Below are 23607 nucleotides of genomic sequence, written 5' to 3'. Positions count from 1 at the left end.
TTAGCCTTTTAGGGGGATGATAATGTTATTTGTCGAGAGAAAAGTGATCAAAACGCCAAAACATCTCCGATTTCGATTGTAGTGCTTTCCCCATTGCTTCAAGCTTAAGAAATCACATCTGGAGCAACTTTTCGATATTAAAAAAACAGCTGCTTTGAAATTAATAGTGTATTGAATTCCTTAATCCCGGCGGCTTAGACGATCGAAAACAGATTTTTTTCCTCAAAACCACAAGCTTAGGTGATTAATATCGATCGCGTCGTTTCACACAGTAGCCAGCATTTAACTTCCTACCGGACGAGTTTCTTCTGTTTGGGTTAATTGTACGGAATGCGGCACGCCGGCTCCCCATGGCTGTAATGGCTTAGAAACATTACATCTTGCATCAGGTGATCTTGCATCACGAAACCCCCTAATGGCAACGTTGTTTTCACTGGGCTAGACTCGGAGTATTGTTGAAATTGACTGCTTACGTATACGATAGACAACGACGATAGACATGCTTATTTCAGTTATCTAACACTAACAAAGGAAAAATACATAATACTCCAATTGTGTATATATATATATATATATATATATATATATATATATATATATATATATATATATATATAAAGTTTGAGCAAAAGTGTATTTTATTCTCATACCACCTTAAAGAGAAAAATACAATTTGAAACGAATTTCAAAAGAAAGATGCCAAAAGGTGCAAACTTCTGTTCCTTTCAAATATAGATAATTAGAATAAAGTTGTGTAGGAGCTCCATGTAATGGTGACTCGTTTGACCTCAGCTGGCTGCATAAATGCAAAACCTCTTGGTTCGTTGCACATCTGTTTTGCACAATAAATATGTATTGCATACATTCGTGTTGCGTCGGTTAGCTTTCGTTTTCTACCTCCGTGGGTTATGTCTTTGGTTTCTTTTATCAAAGTAACATGCACGGCGCCAGCAAACAGTAGATCATGACGATGTCAAAATGCCGTGACTGCTTGCTCCAAGTGGGTTGAGGATGTTACGTTCCAGTCTCTCGAGATTATCAAACTGTAGGTTACAGTAGATGAAATTGCCCTCCTCACTGTAATAGTTTGCGCAGGAAAATATGGCGATATTACTGAAACTGAGGCAGATATTTCAAACTGCATAAAGAGTTTCATCCATACAATGGTGCTATAAGTCTGGAATTTATCCCAACATCATATACAAACGAGAAATTATTGTCGTTGTCAGACGCATTATCGTAGCATGTTCCTTGCCAAGAGATGAACGTACATAAGTGACTTCGATTTTTCCCTCTCTTTCTTAGAAAGCGGGTATGTTTTTGACGTTGGATTGATTTTTTTTTTACAATCTCAAAATGAGTAGAGAAAATGATTCGTCACGTTTCCTCACCACTTTTCTTTCTCATTCTGCATTCTTTGCGTAGAAGCTACAGCAATAGCATCAAACACCTTGCACACTATGACGTACAGAATTCCCTATTTCGCACTAAAATCGTAAAAAAACAGTGAAGATATATTGAATAATTATCTTTTGACCCACTTTCCCTTCTCGTCTCGCCACAAAGGAAATAAGGTCGATTTGATGCTTATCTTATCACTGCCGCTCGATCTTTTGCTCTTCTTTTGTCTGTCTGTCTGTCTGTCTGTCTGTCTGTCTGTCTGTCTGTCTGTCTGTCTGTCTGTCTGTCTGTCTGTCTATCTATCTATCTATCTATCTATCTATCTATCTATCTATCTATCTATCTATCTATCTATCTATCTATCTTTCTTTCTATATCTATCTATCTATTCTATCTCGCTGTCTCTCTCTACCTCTCCCCTCACTTTATAATGGCGAATTTCTTCGTCTACATTTTGTAATGAAATCGTAAACTGATTGATACAGAACAGAAAAAGCGTTTTGCTTTGTACCAGATTTGATTCATGCATTCCTTGAAATTCTCCATGTTATTATGTTAACGGGCAGACAGACAGATAGATAAACACATAAACACAAAACACATATGCGGAAAGATAGGTAGGTAGGTAGGTAGATAGATAGATAGATAGATAGATAGATAGATAGATAGATAGATAGATAGATAGATAGATAGATAGATAGATAGATAGATAGATAGATAGATAGATAGATAGAGAGATAGAGAGATAGAGAGATAGATAGATAGATAGATGAATCGATTGATTGATTGATTGGTAGGCTAGTTGATTGATTGGTCGATTGATCGATTGGCATTATGTTGACAGGCTGTACGTTTTAATATCCTTGACTCTCAAAGTATAGAATATCCCCGGATGTATTGATTTACAGACCACTAAAATTTGATCATTACCGTAGTCATCCCTGCGTAGTTTATAAAAGAGTAAATTGTTTCCTTTCATCCGTTTCTGCACGTTGAAAAGTAATGAGCTGAACCACAGCACGCTTGACATCATGATGTATTCATTTTGGGCCAAGGTAGAACACCTTACGGTCGCAGGTGTATTCAATTCCGTGTATTATACTTAATTGAGTTCTAAGGGTTTTCTAGTTTATCGGATCTTCTTCTTTCGCGTCTTGACCTCATTTCATCTATCAAAGAAACATTTCACGGCTCGAAACATTCACACCGAGAGAGAGAAAAACCCCTTGATTGACTATGTGACGTAGGTAGTGAAGAACCCACGCTGTGCAGGTGGCGAGAACGCATATTTCACGGTCTGCTTGACCAAGTCACTGAGCGTTGAAATACCTTATTGGTTAGATCATGTCGGCGCTTAGGGTCGGCGTTCCCCTGCAGGGAAATTTCGCGATGGACGACGGAAGAACCTTTATTTGGCGACTTTGACGCAAGCGCCGCGCGACGCTACCGTCGCCACTAGAATGACATTGTCTGGCGGTCAACTTACAAACTCTCTATGTTCAGACAGGAAACAATGCAGGGTTTCCAAAATACGTGATACCCATCAAGTTCATATGAAACCTTTCACTGAGTAATATTCCTTTCAACATTGTGGTTCTTCACGTCGGCAGTTAATCTGTGTTCCGCACAGTTTCCAATTAAATCGAGGCCCTAGTGCCATTCTAGCTGTTTTCTTTGCGTTCTTTCTCCGCTTCCTTTGGCAGTGTCGCTTAACAAATGCGGAGATATTATTCCCAACCGATCGAAAATCACGCTTTCAAAAGTACGCATAAACTACGCGACCTCTATGCGATTCACAGTGCAGCAAACTGTAAGATAAAGATACGGATAGTCAAAACGTCCGAATGTAAAGTTAGTACGCGCCTCGAAATTTAAAGACTTTTACTGAAGCTTTCAGTAAGGAAACTTAAAAACCATTACCCTTCGGAATCAACAATAGAATCTATGGGTCACCGTGCAAAATTTGGTACGGAAATTACCCCAAATTTAGGGACCGTTCAGTTTTTACGGCCTGGGGGAGGCAAAATCTTGTCGCCTGTGTTCAAAAAAATATAGACCCCCCTGCATTTTTCGTGAAAAAAAAGATGACCCCCCCCCCCTTTGTCAAACGAAAACATTTGATGACCCCCCGCTGAAAAATAGCCAAAACCCATATGCCAAATTTACCCGCACGGTTTTGATTTGAACTTCGGTACACGTCGCACTTTATTCGTGTAGCAGAGATGCCAGTGCACAAACTTCTCAGCCACATCCATGCAAACGTCTGTTAATTAGGACGACTGTAAGGCAATTTTTAACTTCATTTCCATAGACAACTTATGTCCGTGGACATTGTATAAAGTAAACTTTATTGGAGTGGTTCGTCAAAGGCAGCCCTCCGGTTAAGAGGGTCATGGGCCATTACGTAAAGTCAACTTTATTCTAGTGGGCCACCAAAGGTGGCACGGCGGTAAAGAGAGTCGATCATGGCCATTGCTTAAAATAAACTGTACTGGACAGGGCCGCTGAAGGCGTCCGGCCGTTGAGATGGTCATGGGCTTTTACATAAAGTCAATTAATTGTAGTGGGCCGCCGAAGGCTGCCCGCCGGTAAAGAGGGTCGATCATGGCCATGGTATAAAGTGAACTTTATTGGTATTATGTTTTTGAAAATGTGGTGAACCCCCCTTTCCTACCAGTAAAAAAGCGATGACCCCCCCTTCGCGGATTCCAAAATTACGATGACCCCTCCTTGGATTTTGCCGGCCCCCCGGCCGTAAAAACTGAACGGTCCCTTAGCAACTCATACATTTCAAAATGGAGGCCATCCCTGTGTTTACTCTGGGGGAAAATAACATTTTCCATGTTTACAAAAGATAGGTGAACACGATTGGAACTAATTTGAGATAGTTGGATCTTTACATTTTTCACATTTCTCAAAAGTGTTAGGTGCCCTATAGCTGAATGTTGCGATATTACAAATTACTCATAAAAACAAGTGTGTAACGCGAAAAGAAAAGCAGATGCACTTACATTTGCTGATTAAATTGACATAATTACACCATCCAATTATCCCAAATTAGTTCCAATCATGTTGATGGTAAAAACTTTATTCACTCCATGAGTTTCAAATGAACACACACAAGTGGTAGACCAAAATGTATTGTAAAACTTTGAGAGTCCGAATATCTGGCCCATTCTATATGATGTCAGCTCTTCCGATAAGCGTGAGCACATCCTGTTGTACCTTCACCGCTAGTCTGACATCAACCCACATGTCATGATTATGGAACTTTCAAATGTTCTACACACAAAATGCCGTCGATACCATACCATTAGTACTCTATACTTAATCATAATTCAATGAGGCCAATTCAGAGGCCGGTATCCCTTTTTCCCCTTTACTTTTCTTTTTTATGTCAAATGCAAGTTCTTCTAGTCCCCGTTTATACTGTTTAGGTTGTCAATACAGTGTCTGTTCAAGTGCAATGCACTGTTATTGTTTACGTTTGAATTTTTGTCCAGGCCAAAATTCGCTCGCCGACAATAACGTTACAATGCAGTGTACACAATCATGTACAGGCTGAAATGACGAGCGGAATACTGTGTATCTCAACATGCTTTCGGAGAAACAGGTCCTGGTTATTTAAAGTCCAAAAATGCACATACAAGGCAACGTTAAATCCTATCAGGGCTGACGATTTTACTGAAGCAATGAACTGTAGGATGTGAAAACATTTTTATCAATTCAGTTTCCTTTGTTTATCAAACTTTTTCTTGTTTCACCTGTCGAGTTTTCTGTATTCAGCAAATCCAGTACGCATATATTGCATATTTATTTTCTCGACCAGAACACCAGTATCTCTGGTTTATAACTTTCCTTACTTAAATAGCGGGAAAAGGGTTACCCTGATATTGTGAGAAAGAAACAGTCAGTAAGATACCGCCGCATCAAACGCAAAACAGAAGAAAAGAATATCAAAACTTATTGCTACTTGACTTTCGAAAAGAGTAAGTTCGCTCATAGACCCTCGAGAAAAACGTTTTTCCTCGAGGGTCTATGGTTTGCCATTGGTATACCTTTACTAGTCGAGACTGCCACGACTGATACTATGCCTGGAAATGTGTGACCCGAACCTTGACCTGAAACAGAACATTGTCAGTTTTTTGTGACTTGTCATCATCTTGATTAGATTCAGCTCATCTGGTCTGGATGAATGAATAATGAAACAAGACTTTGAATTAAACAAAAATATTGTTGTTTACATTCCCCTGTTACACATGGGTCTCTTTAGATCAGATAATTATTTATTGATGTACTTATTCATTTATTCTGTTATTCGTTCGTGCATTTAAGTATTTATGTTTGTCTATCTGTCTTTCTATCTATCTGATTATTTATTAATCATTGTATTAAATATTATAATATGTATACGTATATATATATATATATATATATATATATATATATATATATATATATATATATATATATATATATATATATATATATCATAGTACTGTCTTTCAAGGATATCTTTTAGCAATTATGTTAGCTTATTCTACGTCCCGGATGGCAATATTTCGTTATATGGTCCAAGTCGTTGCTATTTATGAAGCCAGCATCCATATCTTTCAATCAAGATGGATTGCCCCATGGACTCAAAGAGTGAAAATTTTATGGCAATTTTTTGATGTACATGCCATGTTTCCATTAAGACAGCTGCTTTTGCCGAAGGCAAATCCGCAGATGATTTGTGTGTTGACGCTGGAGGGTAGTTACGCTGCTGTGATTTCCTCCTCATAAACCCAATTTCATTGTTTCCGCCACGGTGGAATACGTATCGAATCAATCGCGCGGCTCTCCGACGATAATGATGAGTGCGTCTACTACCACCGTTGCATGCACAGAAAACATATACATTGGTAAATCCAATATTGCAAGCTAGTTACCAACCATGAGTCCGATTCGTCAATCAAAATTTCCAATTAGAACCATTCAATCGATCAATATCGGCCACCTAATCGCCGATTGCGAAATTGCTGAACTAGATATTACATCGCAAGCAGCACTTATTGGAAGGAGATGTGTTAACGTCATTTAACAGTTGCCGTCATGTGCATGAATAAGTATTGGAAGATTGTATTTTGTTGATTTTAAAGCGCTAAAACTTTGAGAATTCTTTCAAATCTTTGTACATTGAAATGGACAATGAAAGTGTTTAAGAGTAGTACGTTGTTTTTTAAAGTTAAACGGACAATAATTTAAAATCGGATTTATTTATCAAAATCGCAGTACTGCTTGGTCAACAGTGAGAAAAACTGCATTGGAGATGCAATAAGTACAGAAACGTTTGTTTTGAATTAGCCACATAATTTTTGACGGTGTGTTGCAAATGCAGTGCACAGGAGCAACAAACGTTGAATCGTTTATTAGGGGTGAGAAAGTTGATTTCGGGGATAGGGGCTGAAGGAATTTTGGAAAAGAAAATGTGAAATTACCTTGATTCTACTGCACAGAAACAAATTGTTGGGGGAAAAAGTTGTTGGCAGGATGATGAGTTAAAACAAATTGTTGCCATACCCGTTTCTGTCAGCTCTCCCCCTCCCGAAATCAAATGGTCCACCCCTTAGTCGAGCCGCCTGGAAAAGATAGGCGTTTGATACATGACTAACGTACAATAATTTACAGGAGTGTTCGGCAACGGTATACATTATGTCTGATCTTACTAGTGTCGTATAGGTGGTAGATATATTAGTCTTAGGTCTGGTATCGAATATACCCTAAATAACACTGGTCCCTTTCAATTTTTTTTCCTTCAGATTCCTTCTTTTCAATCCGTTTTTTTCTTAATATATGTTAATATATGCATGTTTTATAATGGACATAATGAGAGATCAACTACTCGTAAACTACAGTGTCTTTGCTGTGTATTTGCACAAACTGGGTTCTTTACGAATTGAGTCAAACTATTCATTAACTTGATGGAATAACAACTTCATGGGCCGTAGATCGTCACTTTCAAATGAATTGACGACGTGTGGGTCCCAAACAAATATTTGCATGCTGCGGCGTTAATATTACAAATTCAGTTTGCCGGTCAAATGTTCCGACAAGTATTTTCTCTTACCTTCGCAATACAAATGACGTATGGTACTTTTTTTTATCCGGTCAAATATTACAAATAGCTTCACTCAGGGTGAAAACAGCCGACCGGGCCTGAGCGAGAGAATTTTCAGTGCAAGTACACATGAATCTTACAACTCTTTTCAGACTAACTCTGTCGAGCTTGCAAGAGGTTAATCGGGCGACATTCTCATCAAAAGTGAGCAGGTTGACTTCCATTTCGAGAAGATCAAAACACACCGGCACACTAACTCTGAATCGGAACCGCCAGTGGCATCAAATGGTAAAATGGTTGTTTGAGGAAAATGCCAACCTACGTCCTATAAAGCCCTATAGTAACTTTAACATTTGAGGCTTGTCACCGTATATTTATCCTTTAATCCAGCTATACAGACTTTGTCATAGCTTACTCCCTATAGAGCGTTGAAAAAGACACTATCCTGTTTCTCAGCACTTTTAAGACCCATAGCTATTAGGGACTGGGAATTTTCTTCAGCCTGGGGGGGGCCGGTGGATTCATGGGGGGGGGTCACCCTGTTTTTGACTTTGGTGATAGGGGGGGTCACCATGTTTTTGAAATGCCCAATAGGGGGGGTCAGTGTGTTTTTGAATTTTGACACAGGCTCATCATTGCCTAAAATGCTAGTGTCAGCCACAAATTTCATCATTCAGTTGTATTTTTCGGCGCGCCCTTCGGGCGCGTAACTATAATAATCAGTCATATTTTTCAGCACGCCCAACTTTAACATATCAAGCATACATACATCAGAGATATCTGTATGTTCAATATTTTCAGCGTGCTCTTCAAGCGCATTACTTTAATATATCAGACATTTTTCAGCATGCCCTTCAGGTGCATGACTTTAATATACCAGGCATATATATCAGAGATATCAGGATGTTTCATATTTTTCGGCGCCATACTTGAATAAATCAGAGATATCTTGATGTTTGCTAAGTGAAAGTGTACCATTATGAAATCTGCATTTCATATGAAAAGGATGACAAATTATGTTCTCTCTATGAGAATTCAGTATGAGAAAGCAACTTGCACAAATATTTCACAATATATATATTTGATACAGTGACTTATTTTAGAGATAGAAAAATGACAAGATATCTTTCCTTCTCATTGATACAATTATTTTCCTTTGTTTCACAGGTTTTCTGTAGAAAGATGTTTTTATGAACAAAATAACAGTTAAAAAAGGCAGTTTTTGTCATTATTAGCTGTGCTTTTATGGTTTCAATGTTACAAGAAAAGATCCTCTCAGACACTGTACACATCAGATTTGGCTAAAAAAGCTCTCTATGGCTCCTCAGGAATTTATTGGATGGTTGGCAAGTCTTAACACCCATCAAAGTTTTTGATTCACTGCTTTTTCCTCTTTGATATTAATGATTGACATCCATTTCTGTACAACAGTTCAGGACATCTGGTTAAGCATAGAAAGTGTGAAATACATTCACAGCTCATTCAAAATACAGCTCATTCAAAATGTACTGTATTCAAACTTTAAGATTGACACTTTGAAAGTCCTATCTTACAACTGACATGTCAACAATTTCATTAAAACATAGAATGACTATTTAAAATATAAATATACCGGTATGTAAAATGTAAAATATATACATACATATATATATATATATATATATATATATATATATATATATATATATATATATATATATATATATATATATGACGACATGTCCACCTTTTATTTTACCTATATATATATATATATATATATATATATATATATATATATATATATATATATATATATATATATATGACGTTATGTCCACCTTTTATTTTACCTATGTCGCGCCCCGGGGGGGGGGGTCACCCTGTTTTCGAAATTTGGAATAGGGGGGGTCACCCTGTTTTCAAAATTTGGAATAGGGGGGGGTCAGCCACTTTTTGACGTCGGCAAAAAATAATCCACCGGCCCCCCCCCCCCCCCCAGGCCGAAGAAACTGACCAGTAGCTATTATATCTTTTTGCATGTTACTTACCAAATGTACCGTCCAATCTTTGGAGAGATGTATTTGATTCCCGTTATTTAAGCCATGCTGTCGTTGGAAATGACACTATTTCAATCCTTGGTGATGGCTTTGGTCTATCAGAAATTCAAGCATTTACTTATATATATTTGCGGCTGCCATATTTGAGTTGAAAATTATTTTGTTGTTTATTAAATCTACGTCATCAGTCTGATAAATGTTCCGTGGTCACACTTCGTTCATATAAGTTGCATTTGATGCATACATAGCTTATTGGGGCTTTCAATAATCGTTGTCACACAAATACAAGCTGTAGACTGATAATCCAAATACTGGGTACTTCAACATTCCTTATGGGGTACCCCAAGAAGCAGTAGTTCAGTTGTATTCAGGTCTTGTAACCATGCCGCCAAAGAGATTAGTAAGAAATCTGACATTTGGAAAGCGCTTGGCGGGCCGTCGAAAAATCCAACCTATCGATTGATATCCCGGCTGATAGTCATGATAGGACTTCGGATGAACGACATCAAGTGATAATGATGCGCGGCTGCACAGCGGCGGATACACCGCCTGGAAATATTGAATTATAAATTTAATCTTCTGCATCGTCTATAGTAAAGGATGATCTGTCCTCGCTAAAAGCAACCTTAAAAGTTTACAGGACATAGGTCATATACAATCATCATATGGCGACAAGACTTCACAAACCTCTTGTGGTCCTATATATTGCCTTGTCTAGGCATGTTATGAATCCTAATATTGCGCTTTATTCGACGTAAGGACGGTGTTACAGTATCTTACATTCAGAGAAAAAATCTTCCAGAATATGTCTTGGTGATTAAAAAATGTGTACACAGTGTTTTTACTACTTACATGTACATAACGTCATGTAGAGATTTCACTTTTTCTCGAAAGAACGAGATATAACGTGCTGTTGTTCTTCGTTTTTTCTTGTTTTCAATCGATATCGTGCACAGAGAGTGACTCCTTTACATATATGCGTTATTTTACTCAATGTGACTTTAAATGACCCTACAAGGACTCATTTGGGCGTACGGATGATATAATGAACCAATACCTCTCACTACAGGGGCAAGTCTTACCTTAAGGCAAGGTAAAACACACCAAATCGTTAATCCACACACAGCAGGTATTAGAGATTTTGTGTTATGCATGGTAATTTGATACGGGGTTTGCACAAAACCTTTCTGCTTGCATTAGCCTATAGACATACATACATACATACATACATACATACATACATACATACATACATACATACATACATACATATATTTATTATTCACACATACAGATTTATTACACATATTTTTGATAGAAACATGAGCAGACTTGTAACGCTAAATTTCACCGCTTGATGAGAATTGAACAGATGGTTGGGTCGTAATGCAATGTTGTTGAGTAGAGATTAATTTTTAGCACTTCAACTTTGAACGATAAGAAATCAATTGGAAGCGTGTTTTACTGTCGTTTGGCTGAGCTTTTAAGAAGTAAACATGTCGACCTAAAAAGGATAAGAGGCTTCAAACCAACGCTTTCAATTTTGGACGTTAATTTTATAAAAATTGTTTAAGTTATCAATGTATTGTTAACACAATACGATTTGAATGGGAAAACGTCATCCAGTCTATCAAGCAATGTACATGCAGGTTTCTGTGTGCTATGGATTCTAATATATTAACATCCCCACGCCTAACACTTTACTTATGACCCGTCCTTGTCAAGAGAAAATCCAGCAGTAGAGTTTCCCAGCATGCTTTATAGCGACGCCACGCTAACAACGATTAATCTGTTATCTTATTTTTCATCTGGACTGTCTGTCCTTGACTTAAATATTACAGTCCAATATTACACGCCCTTTGAAAATCACTCGCTCTTTCACACTTTAGGCGCACCTGCGATCCATTCAGTGTGACCCTGTCATACATGCCCGAACGTTACGTGCGAAATTCTGCTTTCAGCACTTTCTGTCTGATCCTTTTATTATTATTTAAAGGTATACTGTCACCTGTTCCTATTTTGCCACAGTTTCCATGGAAAGAGAAAATCTAACCAATCACAGATTTTAAGCGGGTGGCAGCTTTTTAAAAACACCGCCCTCATATGGGCATTTTGAATACCAAGGAACGCCCCTTTGACCATATATTGGCATATTTAGATTACAGGTGACTGTATACCTTTAAACCCCATCGTACATGTAGGTCTTAAAGCTTACATCTCAATTCTTTGTTACAGTGCTCCTATGATATCTGTTCGGGCGTTGAATACAGGAACGAGGAACACATCGCCGACTATGTTTCCCGCCACAACATCAAGGGCAGTACGTTTCCTTGTTTTTACAATCCCGAGAACAAGAGTCAGGTTTTGATGAACGAGATTTTCAACAACAAGGCGATCCTCCACGCCATACTCTGGCCGCTTCTGTCCTTCTTATCGAGCGTGCTCGCAGCCTTTTTGGCCTACAGGAAATTTTACCGCAACGACGGCAACAGGAAGAAGGCCAACTCCAGGTCCAATTCGAGAACGACATACAAGAGGTTCTCTGACCCAGTGCCGCTGTAGATTGAACCTCTGTGATGTCCCGGCCAACCGAAGGCAATAATCGAGTGAACTCTGCAATGATGGCAGGGGAGATCAAATTATCGAGCAACAAATTGTTTTTTTATAGTCAAAGATGGAAAGGAAAGTGTGATGAACCCAGGGAAATGTATTGAGTGCACTTAAAGTTTAACCTCAGCGCAAATTATCTAATCTCCAGCACTGTCGGCTTTCATAACATCCTTCGAGGCGATTTACTAAATATCACACCGAACTCGGCGTCCTCCTGAACTCATCTCGTCCGCAATATCCTGTTTTCAACGAAAGCAGAGCATGGTGCGGCTACCCCCGGGGCGTTATGCATCGAGATTAGAGTTTTTTCATATACCTGTCTTTCAAGAGTCGTCGCATTCTCTCTGAAAAGAACAATCCAGTGTGACATTTGAGGTGACAGCACGCTTGTCTCAGAGTACAAAATACCTCGTGCTTAAAGGGATATTGATGTTTTTCGAATTTTCTCCTGATTTTCGTTCTAGAAAATAATTACATTCTCGTACTCTTCTCCTCAACGTGTGTTGAATTACAAAGTATTGATATCACAAAGACAATGCATTGTGGAATATAAGTGTACAGACAATAAATGCTATCAAGATAGAATATGCCTCGAGAACAGATATTCTGACCCTCAAACTTTTATAATACTATTTTGGTCTACCACTTGTGGGGGCTCAATTTGAAGCTCTTGGAGTAAGAAAACATTCTACTGTCTTAGTTTTTCGAAAATCGAAAATTTTATTCCCCCCTTAGAGTTGACACAGAGATAGGGGCCCACTTTGAATTTCAGGTGTCGGTTCTCTATATATACTATTACTAGATAATTTTCTTGTACCCATTTTAGTACAGTGACTACCCCGCCGATTTTTGCTCTTGATTTGGTAGGAGTGTGGCTGAAAGTTTCCATAAGGACAGTTTGAGAAAAAAGTCTTGAAGTCTTTCAGTTTTGAGGCACATACTACCTTTAACGTGATGGGCGAGGGGGGGGGGGGGAGAAAATCGCTTTTTAAAGATGGAACAAAAATATATGTTATGAAAAATACACAAGAAGTTACAGCTAATGGAGATCTAATAGAAATTGTACCAATATTAGGAAATAAATGTATATAGAATAATTGACCTTTTCATTCGTGAATGTACTAGATAACATCTAATATATAAAAATCGGGACATACGTTCTTTCAAGTAAAATAAGCAGAATTTAGCATTCGCTTTATATTTTCAAACTCTACCAGAATTTTCGATTTCTATTACTTAGTTGGGTAAAGGGAACGCCAAGTAATTTAAATTTTGCCTATTTACAAACTTAAGTGAGTGTGAAGCTTTTGGTGTTCAACATTTTGATGTTCAAAATTTTGCTGTGTTGTAAAGTGTTATAACGTTTTTGTGTTCTGCTCAAAGTGAAGATGGGTTTGCCATATAATGTAGATATGTCTCTGTACAGAATTTCAAAACCTGTGGCCGTTGTGTCGATGGTCGTTTTGTGAGGTATTCAATAAAGTGTGTGTTCTTCGTAAGTCGCACAGAAAATGTACAGATTTATCTTATTGGGTTGAAGTGGTGGCCCCTGGATAAAGAGTGAACGCGCGACCTCTGACCCCCATGAAGAAATGTAAGGCAAGTCAATAGTCGGACGTTAGATTCGCTTTAGGATCTAGGGGTGAGAGCACAGAGTACTGCAGGCAATATTCGTCTAGAAGGATCAATGAATGTCAATTGATGAAGGGTATTAGGGAGGGTAATTAACATATATTGACTGTTTTCTTTTAAATGCTATACAGAAATAGCGAGAGTAAAGTAATAGGCACACACGCGACACAGATAAGGTTTATATAATGAAAAAAGTTTTAATACATGCCATTTATTGATTATAACTTCTAGACGAATAATGCCTGCATTGCCCTGTGGTGAGAGCCAATCAAGTGTTGATGATGAGGGCGGCAGTGAAAGAGACTTGACTTGGTGTTCTGGGTATACGTTACAAAGACGCAAAACAAGTCCGCTTTTATTAGAAAAAACGCCGAGAAACGAAATATACTTTGCCATTACTAGTGAAAGTGTCTTAGAAAGCATTACGTGTGGTTCCTAGTTTTGTCAGTGAAAGTGTCTTAGAAAGCATTACGTGTGGTTCCTAGTTTTGTCAGTGAAAGTGTCTTAGAAAGCATTACGTGTGGTTCCTAGTTCTCGTCGTGACGTAGAAAATTACTGTCGTATCAAAGTGGCTGGTCAAAAACCACCAAGGCAAAAAATAAAGAAAATGTGGTTTTTAGAGCACGTGCTTCATATCAGGGCTTTTCTGACTCTGAAATGTGACATTTCCCTAACACTTCTGATAACGCTCTCAGCTACCTTACAATTTCGCAAGCAGTATTTTCAGTAAAAAGTTCATCCACGAGTTGTTGACTTCAGCTAAGAGAAATAAAATATTCATAATTCAAATATTTCCTTGGCAACCATTGCGGTCATCAATTATGATATGTTTTTACCCAAAATATGTCTAGGCAAACGCTCTCCCATTACTGAGCCTGGTAACAGGTATTAAGTTTGCGACAATGTGAAAATCTGTCCAATATATCTTTTAAGAAACGGAGTTAAAGGTATACTGTCACCTGTTCCAATTTTGCCGCGGTTACCATGGAAAGAGAAAATCTAACCAATCACAAATTTTAAGCGGGTGGCCGCTTTTCAAAAACAGCGCCCTCACATGGGCATTTTGAATACCAAGGTACGCCCCTTTGACCATATATGGGCATATTTAGATTACAGGTGACTGTATACCTTTACAACATAAGAAGAACTGCAGGTTGGCTGAGAATGCTCTTCATCCATTGGCGAATTTATGGAGTACGGGAAAAGGTCGACCTAGACCTCGACCATACAATGAGAAAACTTGACAATGCAAATTAGGTATTGACTATTTGTAGCTACAAGGGGTTGGAATTTGGATGAACACAACGGCTTGATGCAAGCGTTGTCTTCCGCTTGAACCGAACGTCGACACACAGCAAAACTGGATGAAGATTATGATGACGACGACGACGACGATGATGATGATGATGATGATGATGATGATGATGATGAAATTTGGCAGTTGTTTTTTTTTATTTTGCGTGGACTACTATGATGACACAATTATCGCAATTATTGTATTAATTGTACTGAGCATTCGTTCAAAGACATGACGTAATGCATAAAGCTGTTTAAAAAAAAAAAAATTGCCGCCGACAGTTCACTGCAGGTGAAACGAGACAGTTTCTTCCTAACTCGACTCAACAATTTTTAATAGGAGCTAGCGAAGATGACAGACGCGTTACTCTGATTTTCCTGGAGAACCGGAGGCAGAGAGTCTCCGTGATTTTGTCGTGCTTTGAATCATGTAACGAGGTTTTTATTCCAGGAACGCAAAAACTACGTCGGCACGTAGGAACCTGAAATCTAGGTTTAATGTTCCATTTAATGTTTCATTACGTCGCCATCATGGTCCTTAATTCAATCTTCTCGTCTGAGTACCGCGGTACTCGCTGAGTACTTGAGAGATAGCACGGGCACGTTTAACTCCCTACGCCGAAACTGATCATCGTCACGCGCAGAATCGTCATTATCTTCAAAGGACTTATATTATATAACTCTTGAAGACTTCGTCCTACTATTTTCCCCCGAATTTTTCCAGAATTAGATTTCCGACTTTCCTTGTACATATCCATAAAAAGGAAATAGCTGCTGAATTAGACAAAAACAAACAGAAAAAAATACATTTATTCAGAAATAGTCACCATGTCAAACACTATTTATCCACGGATTGTACAAATAAAATCCAAGAGTAATTTTCGAGGTCATTCACTGCGGCCCTGATGTTTTTTATCGACAACATCAACAGCGAAGAGTCGTTCCAAATCAGAATAGTACCGTGTTCTTTTAAAGGCTAAATATCACTGTGTAGATAATAACTTATTTACAGAAGTCGTTCATATGTAATGTGGCAGAGTCTGGATTCTATGGCTTGCTAATGAATCATGTATTGTTTATTTCGTGTTTTATTCCTCTTTACATCGAACCGAAATTGTTCCAGACATAGATATATTTCTTCTCATAATTCTAGCTCGCTGTCTTCAAACTCCGGTCTTATCTTATTTGAGTCGTTTATGATCCAAATCGATGCCTGCAGTGGCATTTTCTAAGATAAACACAACCTGAAATTTGCATATGGAACCCGGACCTCAATACAGATAATTAGTCGACACACCATATAAGAAATTCATACATTTCAACGGCCTTTTTCTTACCCTAAATTTGTGAAACTAGAGTTTGTTTATCTATAGCCACGATATTTCCATGCCACTAGTCCTAATTTCTTCTTCATTTCGGATACATGCCCGGTAGAAGAAACACATTCTAGCTTTCATTTTCCTGTTATTCGATTAACCCTTTGATCGTTGTAATTTTCTCCCGCCAAAATTTTAGTGCAAAATTTTACCAATTTTTATGAATTTTTATGTAATTCTGTAATTTTTTGATAATTTTGGACCAAATGGACATCACATTTCATTGACTTCACTTTTTTCTCAAAATATTGGTGAAAATCTTAGAAAAATTGACTGCGGTTTATTTTATAAAGGGGACAAAAATAGACTTTGGCGCTCAAAGGGTTAATGATTCAGGTCTAACGTGCCCATTTCTTTCCTTTGGCTGCTGTTCTCTCGTGGAAAGATTGCGTTTTGACGTAACCCTCAAATCTGTCTCAGATTATGGTGTCACTGCGATCGGAAGAAGAGCGTGCAGACAAACGTATATGGCGTTCCCTTTGGAAATAATAAGACAAGTACTTAATGGAATACTAGTAGGCTTATGTGCGTGTATAGAGTCTTTCGTTTAGATTACTTGTTCGCGGATTCGAGGACAAAAACGGATCCTTTTAAAGTATCAATTCCCATCTAATTTGTGTACGCGCAGGGTGTATAAATCTGTCTGTCGGAAATGCGTGTGGACACAAAACCAACTAACAAAATATCGGATTATGTTAACAAATGGTTAATGTCGAGCAATATTGAGTGCGCGCCCTTAAAACGTTTACACGAATTCCGACCGGGGCCTCACATGCTAGAAAGAACTATATTCAGCTTTTCTGATTGGAGATTGGAGATTTTGGATCGAATCTACGACGCCTTTGAAATCCGAATATCGCTATGTTGGTGATCGCATGACACTCAGACAACCTGCCGTATGCCCTGTGTGGTCGTTATTCTTCATTCTGGATATCTTTAGTGTGGAATCTAACCGTAAATTGTACATGTTTTACAATATATTCAGACTAGTCGTGATTTGTTTCTGTTTTGTCGTAAACAGGTCAAATGACGCAAAACTTGATACATACTGCAGGCCGGGATGAGTGAAAACGTTAATGCTGCAAGGCACAAAAATGCAATAGCCCATCTTTCAAAAGTAGATAGCTGAAGAATTCTGTACCCTAGTAGGATGTGTTCATGCTGCAGCTAGATTCCATAGACAAAATGATATGACATTTCCAAACATTAATACGCGTAAAATTTTACGCCGCCATGTTAAGGCTGCGTTCACAAATAACGATTAGGGGGGGGGGCTGGAGGAATTTCGATTGAAATCTTATTTTTTTCAGATCCCCCCCTAAGTACCCCAAAAAATTTTCAAATGCCCCCCCTCTATATGGTCAAAATTTTTCAAGTCCCCCCCCCCAACTATCACAGGCCCGCATATTTGTAAAGGATGTGAGCGCAGAAAAAATAAACATGTATAGCGCCGTTCCGCTCACGGGTGTTCAACACAACCTGTTTTAGCACTTTCTATAGTCATATTCCCAAGGCAAGTTCTTTAAATGCATCAGTGAATTTTTTAGATTTATTGGTCTAAAAGCCAACATGAGTTAACCAACTCTGGCCAGGTCAATTGCTCCTGCTGAAGAGCACACAAAATGACAATCATGAGAGAGTAGGAAAATTGTGAATTTTGGCTAATTGCCATATTGCACAGTGACCTACCAAAAATTTGTTTCAAAACTACAAGACATATATGGATTAGATGCTACTCAAAATTGACAACACTGGAAGGTAAAATGTTTCATCAAATAAATGTTTTATCTCTGAAATTTTGGGTGTAATAATTTTAAATTTGTTTAAAAAATTAAATAATTCCATTTGGTCACATATTTTTTCTTTTAGTCTTTACTGTTCAAAGTTTTACATCAGATTCTGTAACATTTTATAACAAGAATGTGAAAATTTAGAAAATCAAGCATGGTGACCCCATCTTTTTCTTTAATACCCGTATTTGATTATTCTCATATGCCAAAATTCAAATACTTCTATGTGTTCTTCCATGTGTTGCTCTCTGGCCTGATCTTGTGTACAAGTATGTTTCACTGTCATGAGCATCATTTGACCAAAACTCTTCTGCATGTACATCAGAGTCAGAGCTATCTCTTGCACTGATCAGGTATGCAGTGACAGTGACACTGCAGGAGGAGAGCATTAATGATAGTGACACTACCCGTAGGCAGTAGCTGTATTAACTTTGATAATTTTGGCAATATTTTTGTTCAGTTTACAACTGCATTCTTGTTCTACTCCCTACAGCATGTTGAATTGTCTAGTATTCAGCTAATGCTACCACAGCCTATATATGTGTACCATGCATTAAAACACTGACAACTGACTGTCAGCCTGGACTCCAATTAAATTATCACCAAATACGTATTTATATTTATATATACAGGCTTTGTTGACAAACTAAATATTGTGTGTTTGCGCATGCTGTAGGGAGATAGCAGGAAACTATATTTGTTCCACTGCATAGAAATATTGCAGAAATCATTGACAGTTGCAGCTTCTGCCCAGGTTAGGAGGCTAAAGTTTGTTTTTTACAACAAACCACACATTTAGATTTTTTCGAGATACAAGTCATGAAATGTGACAAATGGTTCTAAATTTGTTAAATTATTACTATGATGACATTAAAAATGGTATTCATTTTTCATTGAATTATCTACAAAAACTTGGAATAGGAAAATGTAAAACACAAAGGGAACCAAAAATTTCAAGTCCCCCCCCTACAGGTAGAGCAAAATTTTCAAGTCCCCCCCCCTCTACTACCCCCAAAATTTTCGAATCCCCCCCTGAATTCCTCCAGCCCCCCCCCCTAATCGTTTTTTGTGAACGCAGCCTAAGTATTTCTCATGAGGACTGCTTCCAAAATAGCATGGGAGTGATTGAAAAGTCGGACCGTGAAGTATTCTAGATATGCCAAGCCTATAAAGATGGCAAACATAGTACACAGTTAAGTCGAGACAGGCCTCAACATAGATTCAGTTGGGACGTCATTTCGTGTTTAATATCGTGTAGAGTCTCGAGTGTTCCTCACTGCAAATGTCGAGCGCCCTCATCGTTCAGCTACGGTTATTTTGTGATGAATGACGGTAGCAAACAGGGTACGTGCCCTTTACAGAGTTTTTTTTTCTATTAGGTAATTCTTCGAACACATCGCCGATGGGAAGTTTTTAAGTAATTTAGTATGATTCCTATTCCAGATAGACTAAAAATTTATTATTTCTGTAAGCATTTCAAAGAAGGGTGGAAACAGATCCTAAGAATTGTATTATAATTGTGAAAGCTGATACTAAAGGTAATCTGATATCATGCGATTTAGTCACAATCGCCAGACATCGTGAAATTACAACTCTGCTGATAAATTGAATTATTTACAGCGTCATAAAATAAACATATGAATTCACCGAAACTATTATCAAAACAATATATCAATCATCGCCACATTGTAGGCACTGCTGATCGAAGAAATTTTACATAGCTGTTGTCATTGACTTACAGTCAAGAACTCTACTTTTAACAATTTAGAGTACATGAGATTGAGTTTTTTTCAAGCATTTTCTTTCTTATACAGAAATAACAAAAACGATGTTCCCGCTCTAGAACCTAAGTGATTTTTACAATCAAAATTCCCGTGGTTGTGTTTTGCAATCTTGTAAATGATATTTTTCAGCCAATAGGTTTTGTCAATTTTTTAATGACAAACACTTAACCTCTGCAAAATAACCACAACCATGTTACTTACTTACGTTGGGCAAAGCCGTGTTAAAGACAGTCGAATCGTTTTTTCTTGTTTTGTAATACAGAACATGCAACAAGAAGAACGCTGACCTTTAGTTCAATTGCGTGTCGAGAATTCTTGTCATATCGAGATGATCAGAAAAAAATGTATTCATGAAAAATATGTGAGTGACAGGTTTTATATTACCAGAAGAGTACATTAAACTTTTGCTTTATAATGTCTACGATCCGAATCACAATGTCAGCTTGCTCAACCGAAATATCTCTCTCTCTCTCTCTCTCTCTCTCTCTCTCTCTCTCTCTCTCTCTCTCTCTCCTCTCTCTCTCTCTCTCTCTCTCTCTCTCTCTCTCTCTCTCTCTCTCTCCCGAGGATCAGCTCGTAAAATATTTTTTCAATGAACGATTTAGACAAGGTTCCGGATAGCAACGATATCACTCTCAGCAAATGTAGGCCTATATATCACCATGTGCTTTTCACCCGACAGACAAGAGTTACAATGTAAGATGCATTAGCAGAGTTGAAAACCGTCAACGACTATCTTCTACTTTTATCTAATTTATGATCGTCAACTTCTTGATGTACAAGGAGGGGCTGAAAACCTCCAGGCAAGACAAACCGTAAACAGAAGATATATTCCATTACAGCACATCCTCGTGAGCGACGAAGTGATCAATCTAGACGTCGATGTCTCTCCCTTTACGGCCATAGAAATAAATTTCCCTTCCCACACGTCATTCTTGTTTTTCTTACTTTACATCGCGTTGTACAGTCGAAATCTTATCCCTACTTTCTGCTGTATTTTTGTAGGAATTATGGGCCATTCAATTTTACTCCAAATCGCATGCGTTATGCTTTTTTAATTTGTTTGTTGTTTGTTTACTCGCTTTACTTATATTTGTAAATGATGCAAATGTTAATTTTCTGTTGCATATTTAGCACATCTTTCTGAGCCGTATGTCGCAGAAGGTCAAAGGTTATTGTAAAGGCAGGGCAAGGCAAGGCCTCGGCGATTTACTTATGGCGGGAATAGATGTTTGACATGTTAAAGAAATCTTATCGATGATAAAACATTCTTTTTCGGAGCTTCAAAAGAAGCTTGCTAAACTTATAAAAGAACCAACGAACTGAGAACATATAGCCTCACTTGCCAATTCAAAATACAACAATCGTAACGTGAACCCCATTTGACCTCAAAAATACACCATGAGACGGATGAGAGTCAAGTAAGACGCTCACATGAACGATGAGACTAAATGATGTAGTAATTAGTCTGCAATATGATCTATTTCAGGATCTTAAGGAATCCTAACATGTTGTGCAACAATTCCTTGGTTTGAACGAAATTTCGATAATGATTACTCCCCCCCCCAAAAAAAAATGTGTATTTGACCGGTATATACTTCATTATACAGATGCACTGATAGTTTTCATGTCCTAGTATATATCATTTGGCATTGTTTTTTTATGATGTCTTCATCGTAGCGTGCTGTCTCTTCTTCACCTTGAGGTTCGAAATTTCTTCGGATTGCGCGTGAAAACGTTTAGCCAACAAATAAAGGAATATGATGGGAGACTGAACGCTTCGCAGAGAATAATTGCGGCATACATAGAACCGAAAGGAATACACATATAGCACAGTTTTCTGATGTTTGCAATAACGACTACAAATAAGCTTCACAGAGCTATTACATCGTTGGAATATTTGGCGGCTGTACACGACATTCTTCTTGCGACGGGTTTAACGTTGTGTAGCAGAAGACGAAAATTACATTTCAATACAATTGAGTTGAATCGTCAGCGCAATTTAAAGAAAAACGAATGAATACGGATAAGTCCTTACAATGTTTGAACGAAACCTAATACTGAAACCTCTGTTATTTCATCTGAATAGAAATACCGATACCTGCAGGCACTGATCGGAATACTTCAGGAAAAAAGATTAGAGCCTCGGCCCTGGAGCGAAAGTTAGTTATCTTTATGTGGAGCCGCTCGAGGGAAATTAACTTTCACATTCCATCATACGGACTTAATTTTCATCTGACATAGAAACGAAACTGATTAAGTTTTATAATTATGGAGGCTATGACTGACAACGATATACAATATTTTTCAGAAACCGGCGGATTCCGTGATGATGATGATAATGATGTGAGTGAAACCCGATGTGAGTTGAACAAAGATTAATTTGCAGATTATAAATAAGTATAAGTTGTGTGCTCTGAGACAAACCTTAATTATACACAATTCCAACACTGAATTGTCTTTTAAATTGGAATGCAAAGGGTTTTTCGAATATATTTGAGAAAACAGATGATGGATGCCAAATTCACCCAAGCTCTTGCGAGTATACGGTACCTTGTATTCAAAATAATTTTTATTTATTTATTTATCTACTTTCTTACTTATCAATCTATAATGACGTCAAACTGGCGAAATCCAATAACTGGCGGCATTTACAAATCAAAACGAACAGTTACATGACAAATCTATGAACAAGAAACAAAAAAGCTACAGACAGAGAGTAAAAAATTCAGACATACTGTAATCAAATACATTTAATACAACCCACAAGATAAGGCTTTTCCGGCAAGCAGTGCATAATCTCTTTGAAACACTAAGCTTAGGGACGATTCAGAATTTACTTCCAGGGGGAGGGTGGAGGATTTTCTATTTTCTGGTGATTTTTTTCCACGGCCCCTAGTAGATTATAGAAAAACCTATGGCCCCCCTCATCTTTCGTGTTTTTTTTCCATGGCCCCCCTAATATATACATGCATGCTTATACACTATAGACATATCCAGTCTAACAAGTTGCAGGAACTGTAGTGGACATTTAATCGATGATATAACAAATCATTTCAGGGTTATGTAACTATAAAAAGAAGGATTTGCAGGGACTGCAAGTGGCACACTTTTGGAAAGGGTAGCAATAAACATATCTGGTTGTAAATTTCTGAAGAAAAGTTAATTACTAAATATGAATACGTTTTTCGTATGTCTCACTGATACATATGATGCACACAAAGACAAGCAAAGATGTCAGTTAGAAATGGTGAACAGGAAATCAGAGGAGCAGATAATTGGCAAAGTGATATATATCTAGAAGTTTAATTGTACATCATTTGCAGATATCCAGATATTTCTGGAAAGTAAGATGTACATGTACATGCACAAGTTCAGCATACATTTTCATTTGATGATGCTGAATGCAGACTCACGGTGAAAGTTTTAAACATTAGGAATTAAAATTGGTGAAAGCCAACTTGTTTTTAATTTTCTCTTTTTTTCTAATTTGGTTGTCATAAAACCAAGTAGCTGCCACGGAAAGCAACAATGCTGAGGAATATTTTATATCATTTCTTGGACAAAACACCTTATCAA

At 37.8% G+C, this 23607-nt stretch overlaps 1 protein-coding gene across 3 annotated transcripts in view; it reads left to right on the top strand.

Moving 5' to 3' along the window:
* LOC139114051 (calcium-activated potassium channel subunit beta-4-like) overlaps nucleotides 1-13649 on the top strand; it is an 86323-nt gene extending 72674 nt beyond the window's left edge. For all 3 annotated transcript variants that reach the window (XM_070675534.1, XM_070675536.1, XM_070675535.1), the window contains exon 3: nucleotides 11776-13649. In XM_070675534.1, coding sequence (XP_070531635.1) covers nucleotides 11776-12102 — 327 coding nt within the window. In that variant the 3' untranslated portion in view covers nucleotides 12103-13649. The remainder of the gene's footprint in view (nucleotides 1-11775) is intronic.
* Nucleotides 13650-23607: the final 9958 nt, after the last annotated feature.

The sequence above is a fragment of the Ptychodera flava genome, chromosome 16 (assembly GCF_041260155.1).
Source record: "Ptychodera flava strain L36383 chromosome 16, AS_Pfla_20210202, whole genome shotgun sequence".
Classification (NCBI taxonomy): Eukaryota; Metazoa; Hemichordata; class Enteropneusta; family Ptychoderidae; genus Ptychodera; species Ptychodera flava.
This window is presented reverse-complemented; position numbering and strand designations above follow the sequence as displayed.